The 20,267-nt window shown below is 33.3% G+C and overlaps 1 protein-coding gene across 2 annotated transcripts; it reads left to right on the top strand.

The window, feature by feature from the left end:
* The first annotated feature begins 7,767 nt into the window (after positions 1-7,767).
* On the top strand, positions 7,768-16,496 carry LOC118047216 (inorganic pyrophosphatase TTM2). 2 transcript variants are annotated; one of them, XM_035056459.2, is made up of 13 exons: positions 7,768-8,020; positions 8,149-8,222; positions 9,093-9,455; positions 11,486-11,600; positions 12,441-12,636; positions 12,739-12,852; positions 12,998-13,171; positions 13,631-13,825; positions 14,662-14,784; positions 14,853-14,974; positions 15,126-15,249; positions 15,417-15,689; positions 16,036-16,496. In XM_035056459.2, exons 3-13 carry the CDS (start codon positions 9,119-9,121, stop codon positions 16,246-16,248), a joined length of 1,986 nt encoding a protein of 661 aa, XP_034912350.1. In that variant the 5' UTR covers positions 7,768-8,020; positions 8,149-8,222; positions 9,093-9,118; the 3' UTR covers positions 16,249-16,496. The 2 variants fall into 2 exon arrangements, with proteins under 2 accessions (XP_034912350.1, XP_034912342.1); XM_035056451.2 differs by lacking the exon at positions 8,149-8,222.
* Positions 16,497-20,267: the final 3,771 nt, after the last annotated feature.

The following is a 20,267-nucleotide window of genomic DNA, read 5'->3' as shown; positions in this document are numbered from 1 at the left end:
TTTCTCTCGTCTTTTTCTTTCTTTATGCTCAACCATTATTCCCCCATGGATGTAGATCCTGCAAAAGCGCACACAATCACTACTTTGTTTCAAACAAATTATTATTTTTCTGCAATAACATATACAGATTTTAGCTAAACTTGAAGGGTTGTGACTGTATGAGAATGTATTCTTAAAATATAGCATAAAATTTGTAAAATACAGATTCCATAGATGTTAAATGGGTTGGGCGGGGTACCCGCTACCCACCCATTTACAGTCTCTTGGGCTCTAGCTTATGTGATTTGTTTTTTAAAAGAGTGGAAGGAATTTCATTAAACCTAATTGGGCCAAGGTCCAGATTTTGAAGGGCTTTCGTTCCAAAAGCCCATCTTCTATTGAAGGCTTCCTCGTCCTTTCTTTCACTCCTTTTGCACATGTACACGTATTGGGTTTGGAGCTTTGGGCCCAATCATGGCTCCAGAAAGAAACTTTGCCTTTAAGATATTAATTTCCGTCCGTGTTACCTCTGATTCTCTGAAGTCGGTCAGCATCCTCTGCAGCTCTCCGTACATCAAGGATCGACGCTTTTCGAAGGATAACGAGACAAAAACATTCTGTCAATTCCTCGAAAATATAGGCTCGTGGAATTTCTTTTTCCAGCGGGGGGTAACTTTTATATTCTTTCACTCTCTCTCTTGTAATTATTTAGCCCCTTTGGTTTTTATATTTTACAAGTTACTCCTCGATCATTTGACTGGAGTTGACTGTTGACTTTCTTAAAATACCTGGACTACTCTTTCAGTTGTATTTGTTAAGGGTAAGATTATGAAATTTGGCAACAAAATGGCATTAAACTAGAGAAAATAATATGTGATTTAAAAAAAAAATGGGTTAGACTAGTCATTTCACTAGAAATATGGGAGGGCTAAATAATAGTTTACTTTTTGTTGTTCCATTTAAAGGAATATTGAGTTTTGTTTTTTAATTAACTTTTTATCGATTATCGTTGTTTTCTTTGGGTAACAAAGCCTTCAAAGTCTATGTACAGACATGTCTTGTCACCGAAATGTAAGTCTGGAAGAAATTGTTCGATGCTGATATTTTTCTTCCCCCGCACGAAGCTTCGCTGCGTGTTCGGTAGAGGGTATCTTTTAAAATTGTTTTTTTTTTTTAATTTTAAATATATTAAAATATTTTTTATTTTTAACATCAAAACATTAAGATTATTAAGTAATAATAATAAATATTAATTTATGGGACCTTAATTGTATTACCATGGTTTCCCTTGCGCTTTTCTAAGGTGTAAATGCTTGATAGCACACATTTGGACCACTCTCGCTAATTAACGTGGCAAGGATGTTAAGGTTGTTTTTGAAATTATTGTGGAGCGTGATTTTTAAATATTTTTTATTTAAAAATATATTAAAATATTTTTTATATATATTTTTAATATTAGTACATCAAAGTTATTGCAATTTTTTTTTTATTATTTTACTAATAAAGTTTTTTAACTTTAAAAAAGGACTAAGAAACAAAAGTTATCCCTCTCACCACGTACAAGACCTTAATTGTATTCCCATTGTTTCCCTTGACGACTTTTCTAAGATGTAAAGGCTTGATAGCACGCATTTAGATTACTATCACCAATTAACGTAGCAAAGAAGGTTTAGGTGGTGATTGGGATATTGCTGGAGGGTGTTTTTTATTTTTTTATTTTAAAATATATTTAGAATAATATATTTTTTTATTTTTAATATCAATATATAAAAAATATCAAAAAAAATATTAAAATATATGGTACAACCACACTCCCAATTGCTAAATTGGAATTGTCAATTTAACTTGTAGACAACGGTAGGTTCCTGACAAGTTGGTCCTCATTTTCTACAATTGTGCTTGTCGATAACCTCTAATTTTCCACGTGTCTCCATGCTAGTATGCGAATATTTTTCTTTTAGAAGTGACAAGACATTAATGGGCAAACGCTGTCATTTACTTATCACAGAGATGTCACGGAATTCATCAAATCATTTGTTCCAGAATCTTAAAATAACGATGAATGGTAAAGATAACTGCAACGACAACAAAAAATCTCTCTTCATGGCTACTATATAGGCCTTTAATAAGATTAAATTTTTTAAAATATATATATATATATATATATATTAAAATAATATATATTTTTTAGTTTTAAAAAAATATTTTTAAAACCAGCGAATCAAAACAATCTAAAACATAAAAAAAATTAATTTTTAACAAAAACTAAAAATTAATTTTTTTTAAAATAGATATAATTACATTTCCAAACATAATATATATATATATGCTTTAACCAGATTAAAAAGATTAACTTGATCTCTGTAAATAAAAATATCATTCATCTGTAGCTATAGAACAAATAATCCACGGAGAAAATCAATTTTGTTTAATTTCAGAATATTATAGACAGAAAAGATTCTGAAATGTTTTCAAAGTCAGGCATCGGTAATTTGTTGCTCTGTACGAATAAAAGCAAGCACGCAAATATATTAATTAGGAGAGTATACATGATAACGAGGGGCGGGGCAGATATTCAATTGAATTGGAGTCTTATCTTTCGTTAACAGCACGCGATTGCGCTATTGATAATTACATAATTTTTAATAACGCATTTTAAATAGATAATAACATAATAGAACACTGTAAAGTTTTCAATTTAATATATATATATATATAATCTCTTTTTATTATTATTTTCAATGACATCATTAATTTATTCTCAAATTTTATTCATAAGTATTAATTAATCTACACACCAAGTAAAGAAATCCTATTAAAATTTAATTCTTCATTATAATTATACTAAATATTAATTATTATACTAAGTTAAAGAATCTCATTAAAAGATTTAATCTGGATACAGCAAATTATTTTCATGGGCAAGTATAATAATTATTTGAAATTTAAATGAATTACTATTGAGAATAAAATTACATCAATAAATAAGTTATTTTGATGTGTGGAAAATAAATATCATTTAAGATTTTTTAAAAAATATTTCAACAGGCTATGAGAAATAAAATAGTTTTTTTTATAGCGTCACTTGTATGAGAAATAAAATCTCTTAATCCCAAAATTGACAGTTCAAATTTAACTGGAACCCAGTGAAAGTTATCCCAAAATTTACGTGGATGATTGTCGAAGTCGTTATTTATTGATAACCACCTTGATCAATTGAATACCGCCACCTAAGTGAGACGCGACGCGATCAGAAGAAAAAGGTCACACGTGCTCTAACGTGGCCAAACAAGGGCGTTTTTCTCAAAAACATAACTTAACAAACACGATGAGCTGACCAACGAAGACGTTGCCAGTTGTAATTATGTTGTTAGTTATTTTATTAATTTATCTTTTTAAAAATAACAGACACAGGGAGCGAAGCAAGGTGAAACTCATGGCATATAAAAAAAAGAATAAGAATATATATATCTATTCAAGATATTTTTTTCCTAGTTATACTTGATTTTTTCTTTAAATAGAGCTCAAATAATAATTAATAGAAAATTACTATTAATTGAAAAAATGATCTCCAGTCTTGATTTATTTTCTTAGCAGGGGCTTAATTCTGCCTCTTTTTTACGAGGAAAAGAAATAAAAATATCAACAAGAATTATTAATAACTGCGTTTTTTTGGGAAATCTTATGGTAGACACCTTTTTATGCTTATCACCGTCCATTTGTCGAGGATGCTTCATGATTAGATTCCATACAGTCACGAATACTGGCTTTACTTTGCCATCAGCTGGGTAGACTGAGGGCCGGTAGTAATCTGTGAATTTGTCAATCAATGCAAGGAAGAAAAAGGGCAGAGACATGGCAATTTCTCAGGTCATGTGATGGTTGACAAAGACTCGCCTTGAATCTCCCAAGTCCACTCAGTGAGTCAACTAGAATTATTATGTGTCGCTTCATGAATTAACCGAATCGTATAAAAAGCAAAGTTAATTAGCAAACCTATACACCTACGTGCCGAATCTTTGCAAAGATATTATCCTACGTACCGAATACTAGCAAAGAGATGATACTATATGGTGTATTTGGGAATTTAGTTATAGTTTTTTTTTAAATTATTTTTTATGTATAGATTAATATATTAAAATAATATTTTTTATTTTTAAAAAATTATTTTTTAATATCAACTTATCAAAATGATATGAAAATACTAAAAAAATATTCATTTAAAACAAAGAAAAAAATTAAAAAATTAAAATTTTTAAAAAAAATATAAAACAAACTAGGCATAATTAGTGTTTATGGTAGTATTTATATATAATAAAATTAAATAATTTATCAACAAGACAAAATTAATTGCACATTGGCATTAGTTGGAACTCCCTGTCCCGTGCACATTTGCTAAGTTGATAGATCATTAGATATTGTCCTAGCTAGGAATTATACCCTTTTCTTCTCACAAATATATAAAATTTGTCTTAAAAATAATTCAAAAATCATGAAAGAAGAAGGGGACTTCCACGTTTTATAAAAACGAGAACAAACAAAAAAGACATTATCATGCACTACTGCATACGATCAATGGGTTTGTTGCTTTGTTGAGTTTGGCAAATTATATTCCTTGAAGGTATATAGGACGATGAAGGGGGATATTTTGCCTCCAAAGACGAGAGCGGCAACACTTGTTCTAACAAATCAAGTAAGGAAGGAAGCGATGACGTGTCCTCCCAAAATACTATTCCAACAAGAACCATATCTAGATGATCACATAAAAAGCAATGGCTAAAACAACAAAACATTCATGACCATTCAATCAAAATGCACGCCGTGTCCTTTCTTTTTCTTGGCCCTTACACTATTCGTTCATGATTTTCGGCTTATAACAAAAAAAAAAAAAAACCAACTTATTGTGAGGTTATTTTTTATAATTAAAATGACAATTTTTTATATATTATGGTTCTATTTGTCGTATTCAATATTGTGATGATCTTTAAAAATATAAATAGAATAAATATCTAGTATTTAGCTATTTAAAAAAATATCTTGTTTATAAAGTTGCTATATAATATTATGTTTGTTAAAAACCTAAATTAGTGTTTAAAGATTTTACAATAAGATATTGATTAAGCGAAAAAAATCTTATATTAAAGAGGCTTCATTACTGATTTTATTTTAATATCCCTAACTTTGATTTTAATAAATATTAAAGCTGATTTTATTTGATATGGAGGGTAAAAAAAAAAAAAAAGCCAAATTTGAGCAATGATCTTTATAAACTTGTACAAAGCCCACATGCATTTAAAATATGTTCTTATTAAAAAAATGACAGAACAATAATTTTTGTAAGATGCTAAAAAGTGCAAAAAACTTTTTTCTTGATTTATTTTTTTTCTTTTTGTATGCTAAGAGATGAAAGTTGATGCAAACACACTTTTTTTTATATAGTTTTTTTTTAGAACTTGGCTAAATTAAAATATTTAATCTTTGGTCTTTTTTATTTTAATTATTCAAATACATGAAGAGAAAATGCAAATAAACACGTTCTTTTTTACTAATTAACCCACGCACACGATAATTACACATCTAAAAAAAAGGTCTTTTTTTTAGATCTTCTTCTCTCTCTCTCTCTCACACAATCTTCTCAACTGTTTTTTTGAACCATCTAATGGCTGGTGGCGGCGTTACTGTCGTGGGTATAGCCTATTTCAATGGTTGTTGGAACTGTGTCCGTCGCCGACCGAAGTGGAAGAAAGAAAAAGGACTGTTGGTTGGCTTGGAAACTTGATGGTTGATGACTGTAAGTTTGTTGGTTGATAACGATCGGGTTTGTGAGATGGGTCACAATGCTGTTATGGGTGATGGAGTCACTGGCGGTTGAAAACGCTATGGAGGGACGCTGCACGTGGTGGGTTGTTGCTGATTTTGATAGGATGGACGGCGTGGACTGCAAAGGACTAGTGGCTGGTGAGGCTGCTGCCGTCAATGAGCAGCGGCGCTAATGGTTTCGACATTAGAGGGTGAGCTGCTGGGCGTCGGTCCGGGGGCAGTGGTAATTGCTGCTGTTTTTTATAACGGAGAGATAAGGGAGATTTTTTTATGTGGCCGAATGTTGGAGGAGGAAAGGAACGACTGTTTTTGGGTGAAATGTAACAATGGTGGGTCGTTTTCCTATGTGAAGGCGGCTGGTTCTTTTAGTGACGGTAGGCGGGAGAGATGAAAGGGGCTCTATTTTCCTTTTTTGATGAAAATTCTGGGATGTTACTGTGCGACTCTCTCTCTCGTCTGCTCCCCCCTCTTTTTATACCCCGGAATACGTATTTATTATACAGGAGCGTAACAGTTCCAAACAAACACCAATTCATTCCTTTTCAAATTTTAAAATTAAAATTAATTAACTGAATATCCCGGGTGATTTGTTTTGAGAAACAAATATTTTAGCCATTGATTCTCTATGCATTATCAAATTGCACCTTTTTAATTCCAAATTGTAATCCCATTGAAAATTAAATTTAAAAACAAATGAATTAAAATTAACTTGAGTTATGACACCATCCAACCTTTTTTTTTTTCAATTTAAGAATTATTGTTAGAAAACATGTTCACGGATTAGAAAAAAAAAATTTATAAATGTTTACATGTTTTCGGTATAGTCCTTTATTAATCAATTCACATTAAAAAAAAAACCACAATAATAAAACTTAATCAAATATTATTTAGTTGTGATAAATCCTAAAATTAACAAATTAAAGGACTTTAAAGACCCAAAAACACTCGGTTTCCATACAACATGTTTGGATTTAATGCCATGAACTAAGCTAAAGGAAGGATCCTGTTTTTTTTTGGTCCAGCTTACTCAATTTTCATGGACTCATCTGCATTTGATATTTTACTCTTCGTACACCCTTATACATGTGAAAAATCTCCCAATATCCTACCTTATTTCCATCCTTATACATGTCTGTGAAGAAAATTTTTTATTTTCATTAAATAACAAGCATGTTCACATCATAGTAATTAATTACGAAATTAATATTTTTATCTCACAGCCTTTTAAACTTATTAAAAAATTTATGACGATGTTTAAAGAATAATTAATAACATTTTATTAATTATTCTTCAAGTTTACTTCAAAAAAAAATATAAACTTTAACAGCATGGATTTCTCCAGCTAATGCAACTAACATCATCCTCGATACGGAAAAGTTCCCGTGAGAACTGACAGCCGATTGTGAAGGGAAGATATAAATAATTTTAATAATTAACGGAAAAACAGTTTACACATTAACATCATATCCCATCCGATGGCTTAAATTGTTCTTAAAAAAACGTGCATGTAGACGGCTAACTGCACACTAACGACTAGCGAAGACCGGAAAATGGAAAGCTTAAAGACCTTTTTGAGCGAAGCTACTGGCAACGGGATGGATAATTGTACTCCAAACCTAAAATCTTCCTTGGTAAAATGACCCGAACCAACCCCCCCGGACCAAGGGTCACTTCTGAAAAAAAATAACTAATATTATTTTATTAGTTATTTTTATAGACTCCCACTAAATAAATAAATACAGAAAGAAAACCTAAATAAAAATATTCTTATCATGGATTTCAGATTTGTATTATCTTTTAATTTAAAATGAAATCGGAAGAGTAACTGATAAAATATATTAAAAAAATAAAAAAAACTTAAAATTAAAAAAAAAAACTCAAATTTTTTAGCACAAATAAACACGGCTGAAAAACCTTTCCCAACTTTATATGTTCATAATACTGTGATATAAAATCTTATTCCGCTGTCTCTTATATTTTTCTCTATCCCAAGGGGTCTTTCTCGAGTGAAGTTCCAGAATCTCTACAACTCCCAACTCCCCTATCTTATAAAACAATTAAAAAGTAAAATCCTGGAAATATCTCATTCTTTTTTTAAGGAAAATATTTTATTTTGCTCTATTTATAGTAAGAAACCGACCTCATAAGATTGACCTGACTTCCCTCGCTTGCTAAAAACCTCACTGCCATTACAACAAAACCGAAAACTCACTCTGACTCGGTTAGTCCTCTCTTCTTGCTTTTTTTTCATTCATTGTTCCATCTGGGTTGTGCTGCTTCTCCCATTTTCTTATTAAATTCTACTGTTTTTCTTCTTCATGTGGCGATTGCTTTGGGATGGTGTTATAGTGGATCCGTACAGATTGCTGGGGCTGAGTTTTTAGCCCTGTTTGTTGGTGTTTGGCTTGTTTGGATTTCTTTTAGTATTGATTTTCTTATCTTGATTTTGCTAGTGATTTTGTTTTTGTTTTTAAATGATATGTGTTATTGTTTTGGGGTCAACATTCTTGTATTTTGTTTTCAGGAATAGCTAAGGTTTTGTTTGGATCTTTAGAGCAGTAAATTTTTGTGTGATTCAGGAGAAAGAATGTTCTGACAAAATTCGTTGCATAAAAATTGAATATTTTGAATTAAAACGACCCTTTTCTTTTGCTAATGCTAAATGTGGCAGTTCTCTCATAGAAAAAAAGTAATTTGGCTTTAGGACGTGAACTTATTGTTTAATAATGAGTTGTGTCAGTAATCTAGTGAGAAACGCATTTGAATTGCGATGTTACTGTAGCAGAGGGCCATGGAATTTTTACATTTGTTTAAATAGATTTGAACATACCTCGATTATTCATTCATTCATAACTTGTCATGTTTAATAAATTTGAATTTAGCTCCATTATTCATTCATTCTATCATAACTTGTTATAATGGAAATATAGCATGTTTTTGGATTTTTCTCATGAATGAACTGTCATTTTCTGTAGAACGAGAAGTTCAGAATTGAGCCTGCTATGCTGGAGTTCTTAATTGATTTTTTATTTTGGTAGCTAAGTCATATATGTTATATTAGGGGTGCTCTAAACTTATAGCTATTTATCAAATACTTTGCGAGTGACTATTTTTGTATGAAAAGATGATCTTACCCTTTTGAACTAAAATCCTGCGTTTCAATGCTATATCTTAGGAACTTGCCCTTCTGCTGTGTGCATTTAGTAGTGCGTGGAAAATCATTTGTTTTTTTTACCATTTAATGCCATAATTTTTGCCTCTGATTCATATTATCTAATTTGTCTTACTTGCAGAGGTTTGACCCAGCGTATTCTTTTCTATGGCTAAAGATACTTCTGAAGCTGAATCACACCCAAAACGGCTGGGACTCTTGAAAGATCAAGTCAGATCAACTAAGAAAAAGGACTCTGATCGCTTTGAGATAGTTCCAATCCAAAATCCTCTGTCATTTGAGAAGGGATTTTTTGTTGTTATCCGTGCCTGCCAATTGTTAGCACAAAAGAATGATGGAATAATACTGGTAGGTATAGCAGGCCCTTCAGGAGCTGGGAAGACCATTTTCACTGAAAAAATTCTCAACTTCTTGCCCAGCGTTGCTGTCATATCAATGGACAACTACAATGATTCAAGCCGAATTGTTGATGGCAATTTTGATGGTAATGTTGCTTTTTACATGTGTCATTCTTTTGTAACTTTAGTCTTGTGAGCAGTTTGTCTGGGTAAATTGATATGGAAGATGCGACTTCAATTTTTGAAGATCATTTGCAATTTTTTTATTGAACCTCACTGTTAATTTGTTGGAAAGAGCTATACAGTGCTTGTTTAAATAAATTATTCTAGTTTCCTCTGATCATAGCTATTATATACTGCAGATTATCAAAAAAGTCTGCATGCAAAATGTTACTGTACTTTTGATATGGATGTGTACTTTTTACTGATGCTAGACAATACTTGTAACTATGTAAAAGGTTTTAAAGAAACCAATTTTTAGGGTAGGGACTTGGTCCTGTTGGTGCAGAAAAGCTTAACAATCGTGCTTTCTTTAAGATTATACTGAACACAAAAGCTGACCCAGGCTTATTTCCCATGTGCTTCTGTGCTTGAAGACTTGCTTTGTTGGACTCACTGTTGGATCATAATATGATAATATCACAAAGAGGAGTGACATAAAGTCTGTCTTTGTGGACATCACAGTGACAAACTTGTTAGTTGGTGATGCTAATTAGTTCAATTTTTTCCCAATTTTCTTGGAACTTGCCTTCCCTTTCTCCTTTGAAATTTGAGTCCTGTCCCTTATCATTTATTTATCTTTATCATCCCATTGTCTTCCTCGTGCCAACATCACATCACCCTTCTTGATCATGCGTCTATGATATAGAGCCCTTTATACCCCTAACTCAACGCCTTACCTTTGGTTCTATTAGATTCCAGCATCTGTGATGCTTCAGTGGGTCAACAGAGAATTTTTATGTCATCAGTTTTTTGAAGGTGCATTGAACTGATGGAGATTTCAATGGATTTAGAGTTCTGGAATGCACTTTTTCTTGAATTTTTCCGCTGTTGCAGGTTTATTGACATTTGCAACTGTATATCACTTTCCTCCATGACCTTGCTCCTGAATTTGTCGTAATTCACAACTGATTTTAGTTTTAGAACATGTTCTCTTGGTTTCTGGAAATGGTATTTATCAGTTGTGCTAAAAGGTGGTGATTTTTTATGGAAGTTTCAGCATCTGTGCACATATTTTTTAAGCTCTCCGTGCGGTCACACCATTAGCCAATGGCATCTCTAAGATGTTCTGCAGTTCAGTGAATCTTAGCTGTAGTCTCAAATCATAACTAGCTGCTCTAATACCTTTACATTCTCAAAGCCATGAATTCCATTTCAACCTAGAACATACTTAGTGTGGCTTTGAGATTTGGCTGCTGATATAAACTCGTTAGGTGTAGATGTGGTGCATCAAATTTTGAGTAACTTGAGACAAACTGGGTTGTGAAGAGTACTTCACAACATGGTGTTACTGATATGAAGAGCACTTCTATTGTCTTATGGGGTGTGGAGATGTGGATGCTACGTGAGAGATGGTTCACTGCTTATTTAGGTTGTTACAGAACATGCTTTGAACTATAATCTATATCTGAAGAAGACCGGAATATTCTTAGTGCCATCATGTCAAAAAACTTGGAGTTTCATTTCCGCGTCTCTCATTTCAAAGTATGTATTGGAAGATTTTTATTTTATAGGTAGAATTTGGTAAATAACTGCGCTTAAGTTTGGCCATAGCAGTTTTCGGCCCATACTAGTTCGATAATGAGATCATGATTACAGTTCTGATGCGTGCATTGCAAGTCTTAGTTGTCTTTCTGAAGTTCCACTCATTTTCTACCTTCTTGTTGCCACTTGAATGTGTGGATGAGTTTCCTTGCTGCATGAGACACATGTAAAAGAATCTAGACATGCCCGCGGACAGACTATCTTGTACAGCTATAAATTTAACTAACACTTCAGCTGTCTCTGCTGGGTAGTGAGTTTATATTTGCTTCCTGTGATGTGGAAAGCTGAAATGGCAAGATGTAACCACAGTTTTCAAAAGTTTGAATTGTTATTCATGGCATTTCTAATATTTTGAAGTTATGATAAAATCATGCATGTGTATGCTATTGGTTCTAATGCTATTTTGTAACAGACCCACGCTTGACGGACTATGACACATTGCTCAAGAATGTTCATGATTTAAAGGCAGGGAAACCAGCTGAGGTTCCAGTCTACGATTTCAAGTCTAGCACACGAACAGGATACAGGTTAAGATCTACTCCAATTTTTTTAGTTATCATGCTTTCTAGTATCTTTGTATTATTATAAAAATGAGAAAGTGTACCTAACAATCCTTACAGCCTTAGCTCTTCACTATATAACCTGACCTTTTGTACAGTACTCTGTATTCTCCTCAACTGGTTTTTTTATCATCCTTGCTTGGAATCATCTTCACCAAACAACTCTTCTCCATCCTCCTACATCTAAAACCAAATATCCCCACATCTCCTCTTCCATCCTCATGACTGGTCAGTGTTTCTCAGTTCACCCCAAAATTAGAAGCAATCTTGCTTTGATACATTCATGTTAAATTAATGTAAAACTGAACAAATACCACCATTTAAAATCATTGAAAAGGGAAAAACACAAACTCAATTTTGAAAACCCTTTTCATTGCGTAAAACTAAAAAAGAAAAAAGGAATAAAACCTCAAGCAGCATATCCATTGATGGGACTCCTGGTGACATGATACCATTGATGAAACCACATTAAAGATCATACGCTAATGGTATGGTGTTGACTGGAAGATGGGTGTACTTTTTAAGAGTCAAGAGTAGCAAGGGCCAAACTCTCAGTAATCATGGAAAAGCAGGACTTCAAAAGTGTTACAAAAGAATCAAATTGAATTTGTATCTTAGGTTTTGTATGTGAAGGCCACTCAAGACTGAAACCTTGACTTGGCTCAACATGATGATGCAAAACTCAAGCAGAATTTAGTTTTTTTACAAGTTTGCTGAAAATAATCAACCTCAATCCTAATATTGTTAACTTCTCGTGTGCAGTGTGCACCTTTAACTTAACCTAATTTAAGTATGTAATTGTAACAGGACACTCGAAGTACCATCTTCTCGTATAGTGATTATTGAAGGAATCTATGCTCTAAGTGCAAATCTGCGACCTTTGTTAGACCTCCGAGTATCTGTGACTGGGGGAGTTCATTTTGACCTTGTAAAACGGGTTTTAAGGGACATCCAACGTGCTGGCCAAGAACCAGAGGAAATAATTCAACAGATATCTGAAACGGTTGGGTTGTGTTATATTCTTTTTCTTTTTTTTTTCCTTTTCTGAACATCCTTTTTTTGTCATGATGTTGATTTTTCAAGTACAAGCTTCACTATTTTGCAGGTATATCCAATGTACAAAGCCTTTATTGAGCCAGATCTCCAAACAGCGCATATAAAAATTATAAACAAGTTCAACCCCTTCTCTGGATTCCAAAGTCCAACTTATATATTAAAGGTTGTTTTTTACTTTTATCTGTTTTGATTTACTCTTTTATTTGCATTTTTCGATTCTCCATATCTTTCTATTGTTCTAATCAGTAGTTGCTCCAGTGATTGTATTTTAATTTACATCTATTTCTGAGTGTGTATTTTTATTGTAGTCAGCAAGAAAGGTAACGGTGGACCAGATCAAAGCTGTTCTCTCTGAAGACCAAAAAGAGACAACGGAGCAGATTTATGACATATATCTTTTACCACCTGGTGAAGATCCAGAAACATGCCAATCGTATCTGAGGATGAGAAATAAAGATGGGAAATACAATCTCATGTTTGAGGTTTGTCCTAAAAGTTTGTTTCCTTTTAATTAAGGTTCTGCAAAATTAACTAGCATGCATTGGTAAACGGTAGCTTAAATGTTACAAACTCGTGGCCAAAGAATATTAGAAGGGGTATGCCTAGATATGTTGTTAAGCAGTATGGGCAGCCTTTCTGACTTGAAAGATTTTCTGGGTTTTTCTTAAAAATTTTAACTTGTCTCTTGTACGCCATACCTTTCTGCCCCCTGGTCCAGCACATGCATCAGGTATCCAGCATACTATAATCTACTTCTGTAGAAAAATGTGCTAGTCCTGAAGACTTACATTGCTTCGCAACAAATTTGTTGCAACCTCAGTAGGACAAAATATGTTGGTGTTATAATGGCTGTTTGGGTGATCTGTGGTATGTTGATTTCATGATGTTGTTTTATTATGTATACAAATTTATCTTGTTCGTTAATGATAGTTCATTTTCAGGAATGGGTTGCAGATGTTCCATTTATCATATCACCAAGGATCACTTTTGAAGTCACTGTTAAACTCCTTAGTGGGCTGATGGCCTTGGGGTACACAATAGCTGCTATCCTTCAAAGAAGTAGCCATATATTCTCTGATGATAGAGTGTGTGTGAAAATTGATTGGTTAGGACAGCTTAATCGTCAATATGTTCAGGTACTTTTAAATAATTCCTCACTTTCCGTCTACATGGTAGGTAAGCTGGTGCCTCCATGTACAAGGTTGAAAGCACCAGTAATGAAATAGTTAAATATCGTATCACTCAGCTGCAGTCAAAGTTTGTCGTACTTTCTGAATTTTCTTGCTATACCATGCAAAAGTTTTCTTAGATTATATTGAGAATTCTTAGGAGAATTATTTTCAACCCTGAGTTTTAAAGCAATTAAACGTTAGATCATTTGCTTTTAGAACTAACATGGCAGTCTTTATAAAGCATCTTTCAGCAAGGAGACAACATGAGGTCTAACGTTTGATCTATTATGAAGATTAACTATCTCTGTCAGTTCTAGAAATACAAAAGACTAATGTTAAATTGCACCAACATCTGCAGGACTTAAATAATAAATTATTTAAATTCCTATAACATAGCTGATACTTACTGATGGTGACAAATACTTTGATCTATCATTAATGATAACAATCGTTACTGTAAAGTTAAATCAACTAGATTAAGGCAATTTTGCCTTGGTAATTTTCTTTTCTAGTTAAGTTTTTCTGGTAGTTTCAAACGGTTCCGTTCCACTCCAAACATGTACTGTTGATTGAGCACATTTTGTTCTTGCACACGGCCATGCTATCCAATGCCAAAGATGGTTAATGTCATCAACTTCTATGTATTTATAGAAATACTGGATTTATGTTAAGTGTGATGATGTAGTGTTTTATTTCAGTGATCGAAACACATGTTATCAATCTTCTGTCCTTTATGTATCTCGTTGATAGTATGTTGTTTGAGCTATAAAAGACTCACATTGTTGCTTGTCTAAAAAAAGGTGCAAGGAAGAGATCGGTTAGTTGTAAAATTCATTGCGGAGCAGCTTGGTTTGGAAGGTTCATACACTCCACGTACCTATATAGAACAGATTCAACTAGAAAGGCTTGTAAATGAGGTCATGGTACGTGAATATCCAACACCTATGATGACTTCTCCTGCAAAAGTGGTCCTGATCTGATCATTCTGTAGGCTTTGCCAGATGACTTGAGGACAAAGCTCAGCTTAGATGAGGATCTGGTTTCAAGCCCCAAAGAAGCACTTTTGCGCGCCTCTGCTGATAGAGTTGCCAGGAGACTTAAGAATGGCAAAAGGTGCTTTCACCAATTCAAATCTGTTATGATTCTCTGCATTCAAAACTATTTTGTAACATTGCTAATTCTTCTTTATTGTCCTTACTTCATTTGTTCTAAGTACTATTTGAAATGGCAGTGATATAGACTGATCATATTTTACATCAAACAGTGGCATGTCACATTCATATTCCTCTCAAAGGGACAGGAACTTGTCCAAGCTTACTGGGCTTGCTGCAACCAGTAAAAGGTTTGATGATAGAAATCTGGAGTCACCAGCTGCACTAGCCAACCAGGTGTTCCTTTTAGTTTCTCAGCTGTTATGCCTCATTTCCCAGCATGTAGTTGTTGAATTCAAGTCTTTATAGCTGTTTTCTTGTTTTTATAGTATGTAGTGGTGGGACTGAAATCTTCTTGTGTTACTTTATTCATTTTTTCTCTTGCTACATATATTCTTGTGCAGGGAGCCATAACTCAACTTTCAGAACAGATCTCTTCACTAAATGACAGAATGGATGAGTTCACAACCTGTATTGAAGAGTTAAATTCCAAGCTAACCATCAAGAAGAATTCTCCTAGCCAACAAAACATGGCTCTCCAAGCTGAAGTGTGCAATGGTTCTGCTCCAGCTTCTTACTTCGTATCTGGTTTAGGCAATGCTTCCTTGAATGGATCCAGAATGTTCAATTCCTCATCTTCATCCCAGTTGGCCAAGGAGTCATCTTTAATGGAGGAGGTACCATGGCTGACCCTTTCAAACCAAACCATCTCATAATTATTTTATGCACTAGTGTTTATAGGTCTATTGATCCTCGACAAAAGTTCCTGTAGTCAATAGTTTGAAAGTTTTTTAGTTCTTCACAAAAGTAGGAACAATAATATAATCCAAAAAACAGGGATGTCACTAGTATAGTGAAAACAGAAAACAGAATGATTGCATAAATTCTTACACCTTAAAGGTGAAAATTAGTGCATCCAAGTTTGTAGAGTTGTTCTGTTAATCATGTGTTTGAAACACATCAATACTATCCAGTTAGCAGGAGTGCCTTCCAATGTTCTCATTTATTGCTCAATGTGGACAGCTATCAGGAATTTCCCGGGTGCAACGTCAAGTCGTGCTTCGGTTAGATACCTTGAGCAATCTTGTTCGTGATAGCTTGGGAGAGAGGTCTCAGGAAGTGAGAAAAAACAGGAATAGATTGATTGTCCGAGATGGCCAAGCACCTCTTATTGCAGCAATGGCGGTTGGGTGCGTTGGACTGTGGTGGTTTGTTCGAGCTCGAAATGGACTCTAGTAGATTCATATTTTTGTTTCCGACTCCTGTTTACCTTCTTTTTGCTTCTATGTTTCTCGTTGAAGTTTTCTGCATGGTGCCCTCTTGCTCGGGAAAATCAAATATTCATCATCGAGTTTATTATGTTCGGAGTTAGGGAGCCTTCAGTTTCTCCGATAGTTTGAGGTTGTTTGAGGGTGTACGAGATTGCCGTGCTTGTTGCTTTCTTAATTAGTTTTTTATTTGAAATAATTTTTTTTAATTTTTAATATTATTACATTAAAATCATAAAAAAATCTAAAAAATATTAATTTAATATTTTTTTAAAACACAAAATATTTAAAAATAAAAATGGTGTCAAACACACCTTCTCTGTAGAAGAGGGGTTATGAATGTTGGCAACGTTAATCGACTCCTTATAATATTCTGAAATAGGAAATTAATAGTAAAAAATGTCTCGAACCTTTATTTATCTGTCCTTGTAATCATCTAAATCAGTAGCCTCCCTCTGCGGCCAATTCCATGGCATGTTTCTTAATCATGTCATTTTAAATTTAATGATCCAGATTAGGTGATAAGATTAAAATAAAAAAAAAATCTGTTTTTATCATTTATTATATATTAAATTATTTCTATTTAGATTGAATAATTATGTTCTTAAATAAACTTGAAAAGATTTTAATCTGTCAAGGTTTTTTTTTATATATATATTTTTGAATGAATTTTAAATTCAATCTCATTAAAATTATATATATATATATATATATATATATATATATATATATTGTTAATTGTAGGTGTTCAGAATAGTTTATGTGTATCTCGACTAATTTTTCGAGATCTTGAAGTTAATGATTATATAAATTTCTAGTAGCTCTAAGATTTGTTACATTCGATAATTTTTAAAAAGTAAATTCAAGATTGATTAATTGAACTATATCTCTTAAAATTAAAATGATATATTTATATTTCTTCATATTGGTGGTCATCCTAGATTATAAATTACTTGGTGAAAAACACTAGATGAATTTAGTCTATCATTCTTTGAGATCATTAATTGTTGGCCAGTCCGATTTTATATTGAGGCACTAAATTCATATCCTATTTTTATTTTTAATTGGTTTTATAATTATTCTATAATTTATAATTATTTTTAATCTTATCCATTGGGATTTTTTATGTTAAAAAAATTCATTTTTTCATGACAAATATTTGGATTAAATTCTTATCGATAATCAAAGAGAAGGCAATGAAAAGTACCGGTATCTTAACAAAATGAAAAAACAAATTAGTTAAAAAAAAAACAGTGCTTGTGTTAGCTAGACATGTATAACATAATTTTGATTCCTCAAGATAGAGTTTTCTTTTTCAATAATAAAAAAAAAAGATGTGAGCGTTGATAATTTTGTCTTACCATCAAGAAATATTTTTAACTGTAGATAAGAAATTCTATATATATGTTTAATAAAATAAATTTAAAATTATATATATTAAAAAATAATAATAAATTTGTTAATTCCAATCAAAGATTGAGTAAGAGAATTGAAATAAAAATATTATTTTTTATAAAAAAAATTGAATTTTTAAAATTTTAATTGATTTTAATCAATAAAATTAAATAAGGGGACGCTTCAAAGCAAATTGTTGATCCAAGCCCAGCTAGGTATTTTTGGAAATTAACAAGCCACGTCAGCTAAAGAAGGATGAGTTGGAGGGATTTGACTAAGAAAAATGGAAGGCGCGACCTAGTGGGACCATGAGCAGGCACGCGCCAGCCACAATTTCCTCCCTCTTTCAAAGATACCCAACTCTACACCCAATATCACCCACAACGTCCCAGCCATGAACCCAGCTACGGTGCCATAAAGTCAAGGGCACTTGTGTCATTTGATAATTAAAATAAAGGGTTTGAATCCCTAAAAACACTTCCTTAAATATCACACTTTAGTTCACTTACTTAAATCTCATAACATCAAAATGGCATCCTTCACAGAAATCAATGCAATCACCATATCTCTAATCTTGATCCTCTCATTCACATTGCCAGCATCAACATCGGCACAACAACAATGTGATTCCGCTTCGACAGGAGGATGCCACGACAAGGCCAAATCCTTACAGCTAAAGCTAATTGCTATTTTTTCAATCTTGGTTGCTAGTATGATTGGGGTGTGTTTACCATTATTTTCACGTATGATCCCTGCACTCATGCCCGATAGAGATTTATTTGTAGTGGTAAAGGCATTTGCTTCAGGTGTTATCCTTGCGACGGGGTACATGCACGTGTTACCGGACTCTTTTAACGACTTGATGTCTGATTGTTTGCCGATAAATCCTTGGAAGAAGTTTCCTTTTACCACTTTTGTTGCCATGCTGTCAGCTATACTCACTCTCGTGATCGATTCTTTCACGATGAGTTTCTACAAGAAGCATGGTTTTGATAAGAAGTTATTTCTCAGTCATTATTTGTCAAGCTGCCTATGTATAGCGCACCAAGTTTTGGATAACCTCGTTTTTCTGTTTGCTTCAAGCTACCACTTGCACATGATTACCAACATCAGCTGAACTCCTAAAAGTCCTCGAGTTGCCAAATTTATGTTTTGGAGGGATGGCGGAGGTATCTGTTCTTTTTTGTTTGATTAGCAGCTCACCGTACTTGACTAGACTTGAGGCGTGTCATTATATGCATCATATACAGTGGATTTGTGCTCATGCTTGTGGATATGTTCTTTTGTTTTGCATCTATATTGAGTTTGTTTCGTTATCTATTGGTAGGCACACCCCAGCAGCAGTTGTCTGATATTTCTCTTCGACAACTTACAGAAGTTGACATCCGTTGTATCAGTGGCACAACGCCGGAATTAGACTTCATCAAGTTATTAGTAGTCAAACCACCACCAGTTAATCTCTGAGAACAAATGATGGACAAGCACCTGAGATTTTTAAAGAGGCGACTCAATCTCAACGTGTATCAGAGGCAGAAGTCGTATACTGTGATCCTTAGCTGAAGACAATGATCTTTTACTCGCCTTATGAAGGCAGTATTTTGCTATGTTGTCTTATCTAGCTGCCAGATACCATGCTGTTCTTTTCTCAACTATTGTGCGTTGTCGAAGTATTTACTATGAAGATGATATCGCGACAGACCAAAGAGCAATGTCTTGCTCATTTATTATGTTTATGATGATGATTGTATAATGCTGGATGTAATTTGGCTTCTTCTACAGAATTCTTCTTTTGTGGATTGAAGAACTTCCTTCAGGTCCGTCATCTTCCAACCCCTCTAGCACAAAATATACACACACCCCCGTGTGTGTGTGTGTGTGTGTTACCGTTGCGAAATGCTGTGAACATTGAGATGGTTTTCAAGCCAACGGAGACATGAATTGGGAAACCCTAACCAGCCTTTGTTCAATGATACTTTCAGCCAATTATCTCCGAACAACCTTTTTTCTTCTACGGAAATAGAGTCTCCATGGATATACGTTAAGGTTATAGTTCAAGTACATTAACACCGATAACTAAAACTTCCTCTTCATGTCTGGTTAGCCTGACTTGGAAAGATAGTCTTCTTTAGGTAAGCCACATGTCTATCATACGCATAAAGAAGACGACATTTCGCTTATCTCAACCATAAATGACATGTCGTTTCTGATCATGACGCCCACAGAAGTGTTTGGATGTTTGAAAGTGCGGTGTCAATTGAGATTCAAAGTATATTTTATTTAAAATATCAATATACTAAAATAATCTAAAAATAAAAAATAAAAATTTAAACAAAAATCAATTTTTAAAAAAATTAGTTTCAGCACCGTTTCAAAACATTAATAAAACATTCTACGTGCGGTGCATCCCTCCAAAAGTAAAGTGGTTGTTCTTTAGTCCTTGTATCCTAAATGATACTGTGACTTAGTCCTTAAATATAATTTCAGGGCTTCAATTGCTAGCCTCTGTCATTTCCCTATAAATAGGATAGCGCTCCTTCACCATTGTCTTTACAAAACACTTACTGGATTTTACTAAACCGCAAAAGTATCATA

Source organism: Populus alba, chromosome 10 (genome assembly GCF_005239225.2).
Source record: "Populus alba chromosome 10, ASM523922v2, whole genome shotgun sequence".
NCBI lineage: Eukaryota > Viridiplantae > Streptophyta > Magnoliopsida > Malpighiales > Salicaceae > Populus > Populus alba.
This window is presented reverse-complemented; position numbering and strand designations above follow the sequence as displayed.

Bases quoted from the DNA above. Each gene is read 5' to 3' on its own strand.
- LOC118047216 (XM_035056451.2), top strand. From the start codon at position 9,119: ATGGCTAAAGATACTTCTGAAGCTGAATCACACCCAAAACGGCTGGGA. The intron at 12,853-12,997 runs GTTGTTTTTTAC...TTTTTATTGTAG, and splicing joins GTCCAACTTATATATTAAAG to TCAGCAAGAAAGGTAACGGT. The intron at 13,172-13,630 runs GTTTGTCCTAAA...GTTCATTTTCAG, and splicing joins AATACAATCTCATGTTTGAG to GAATGGGTTGCAGATGTTCC.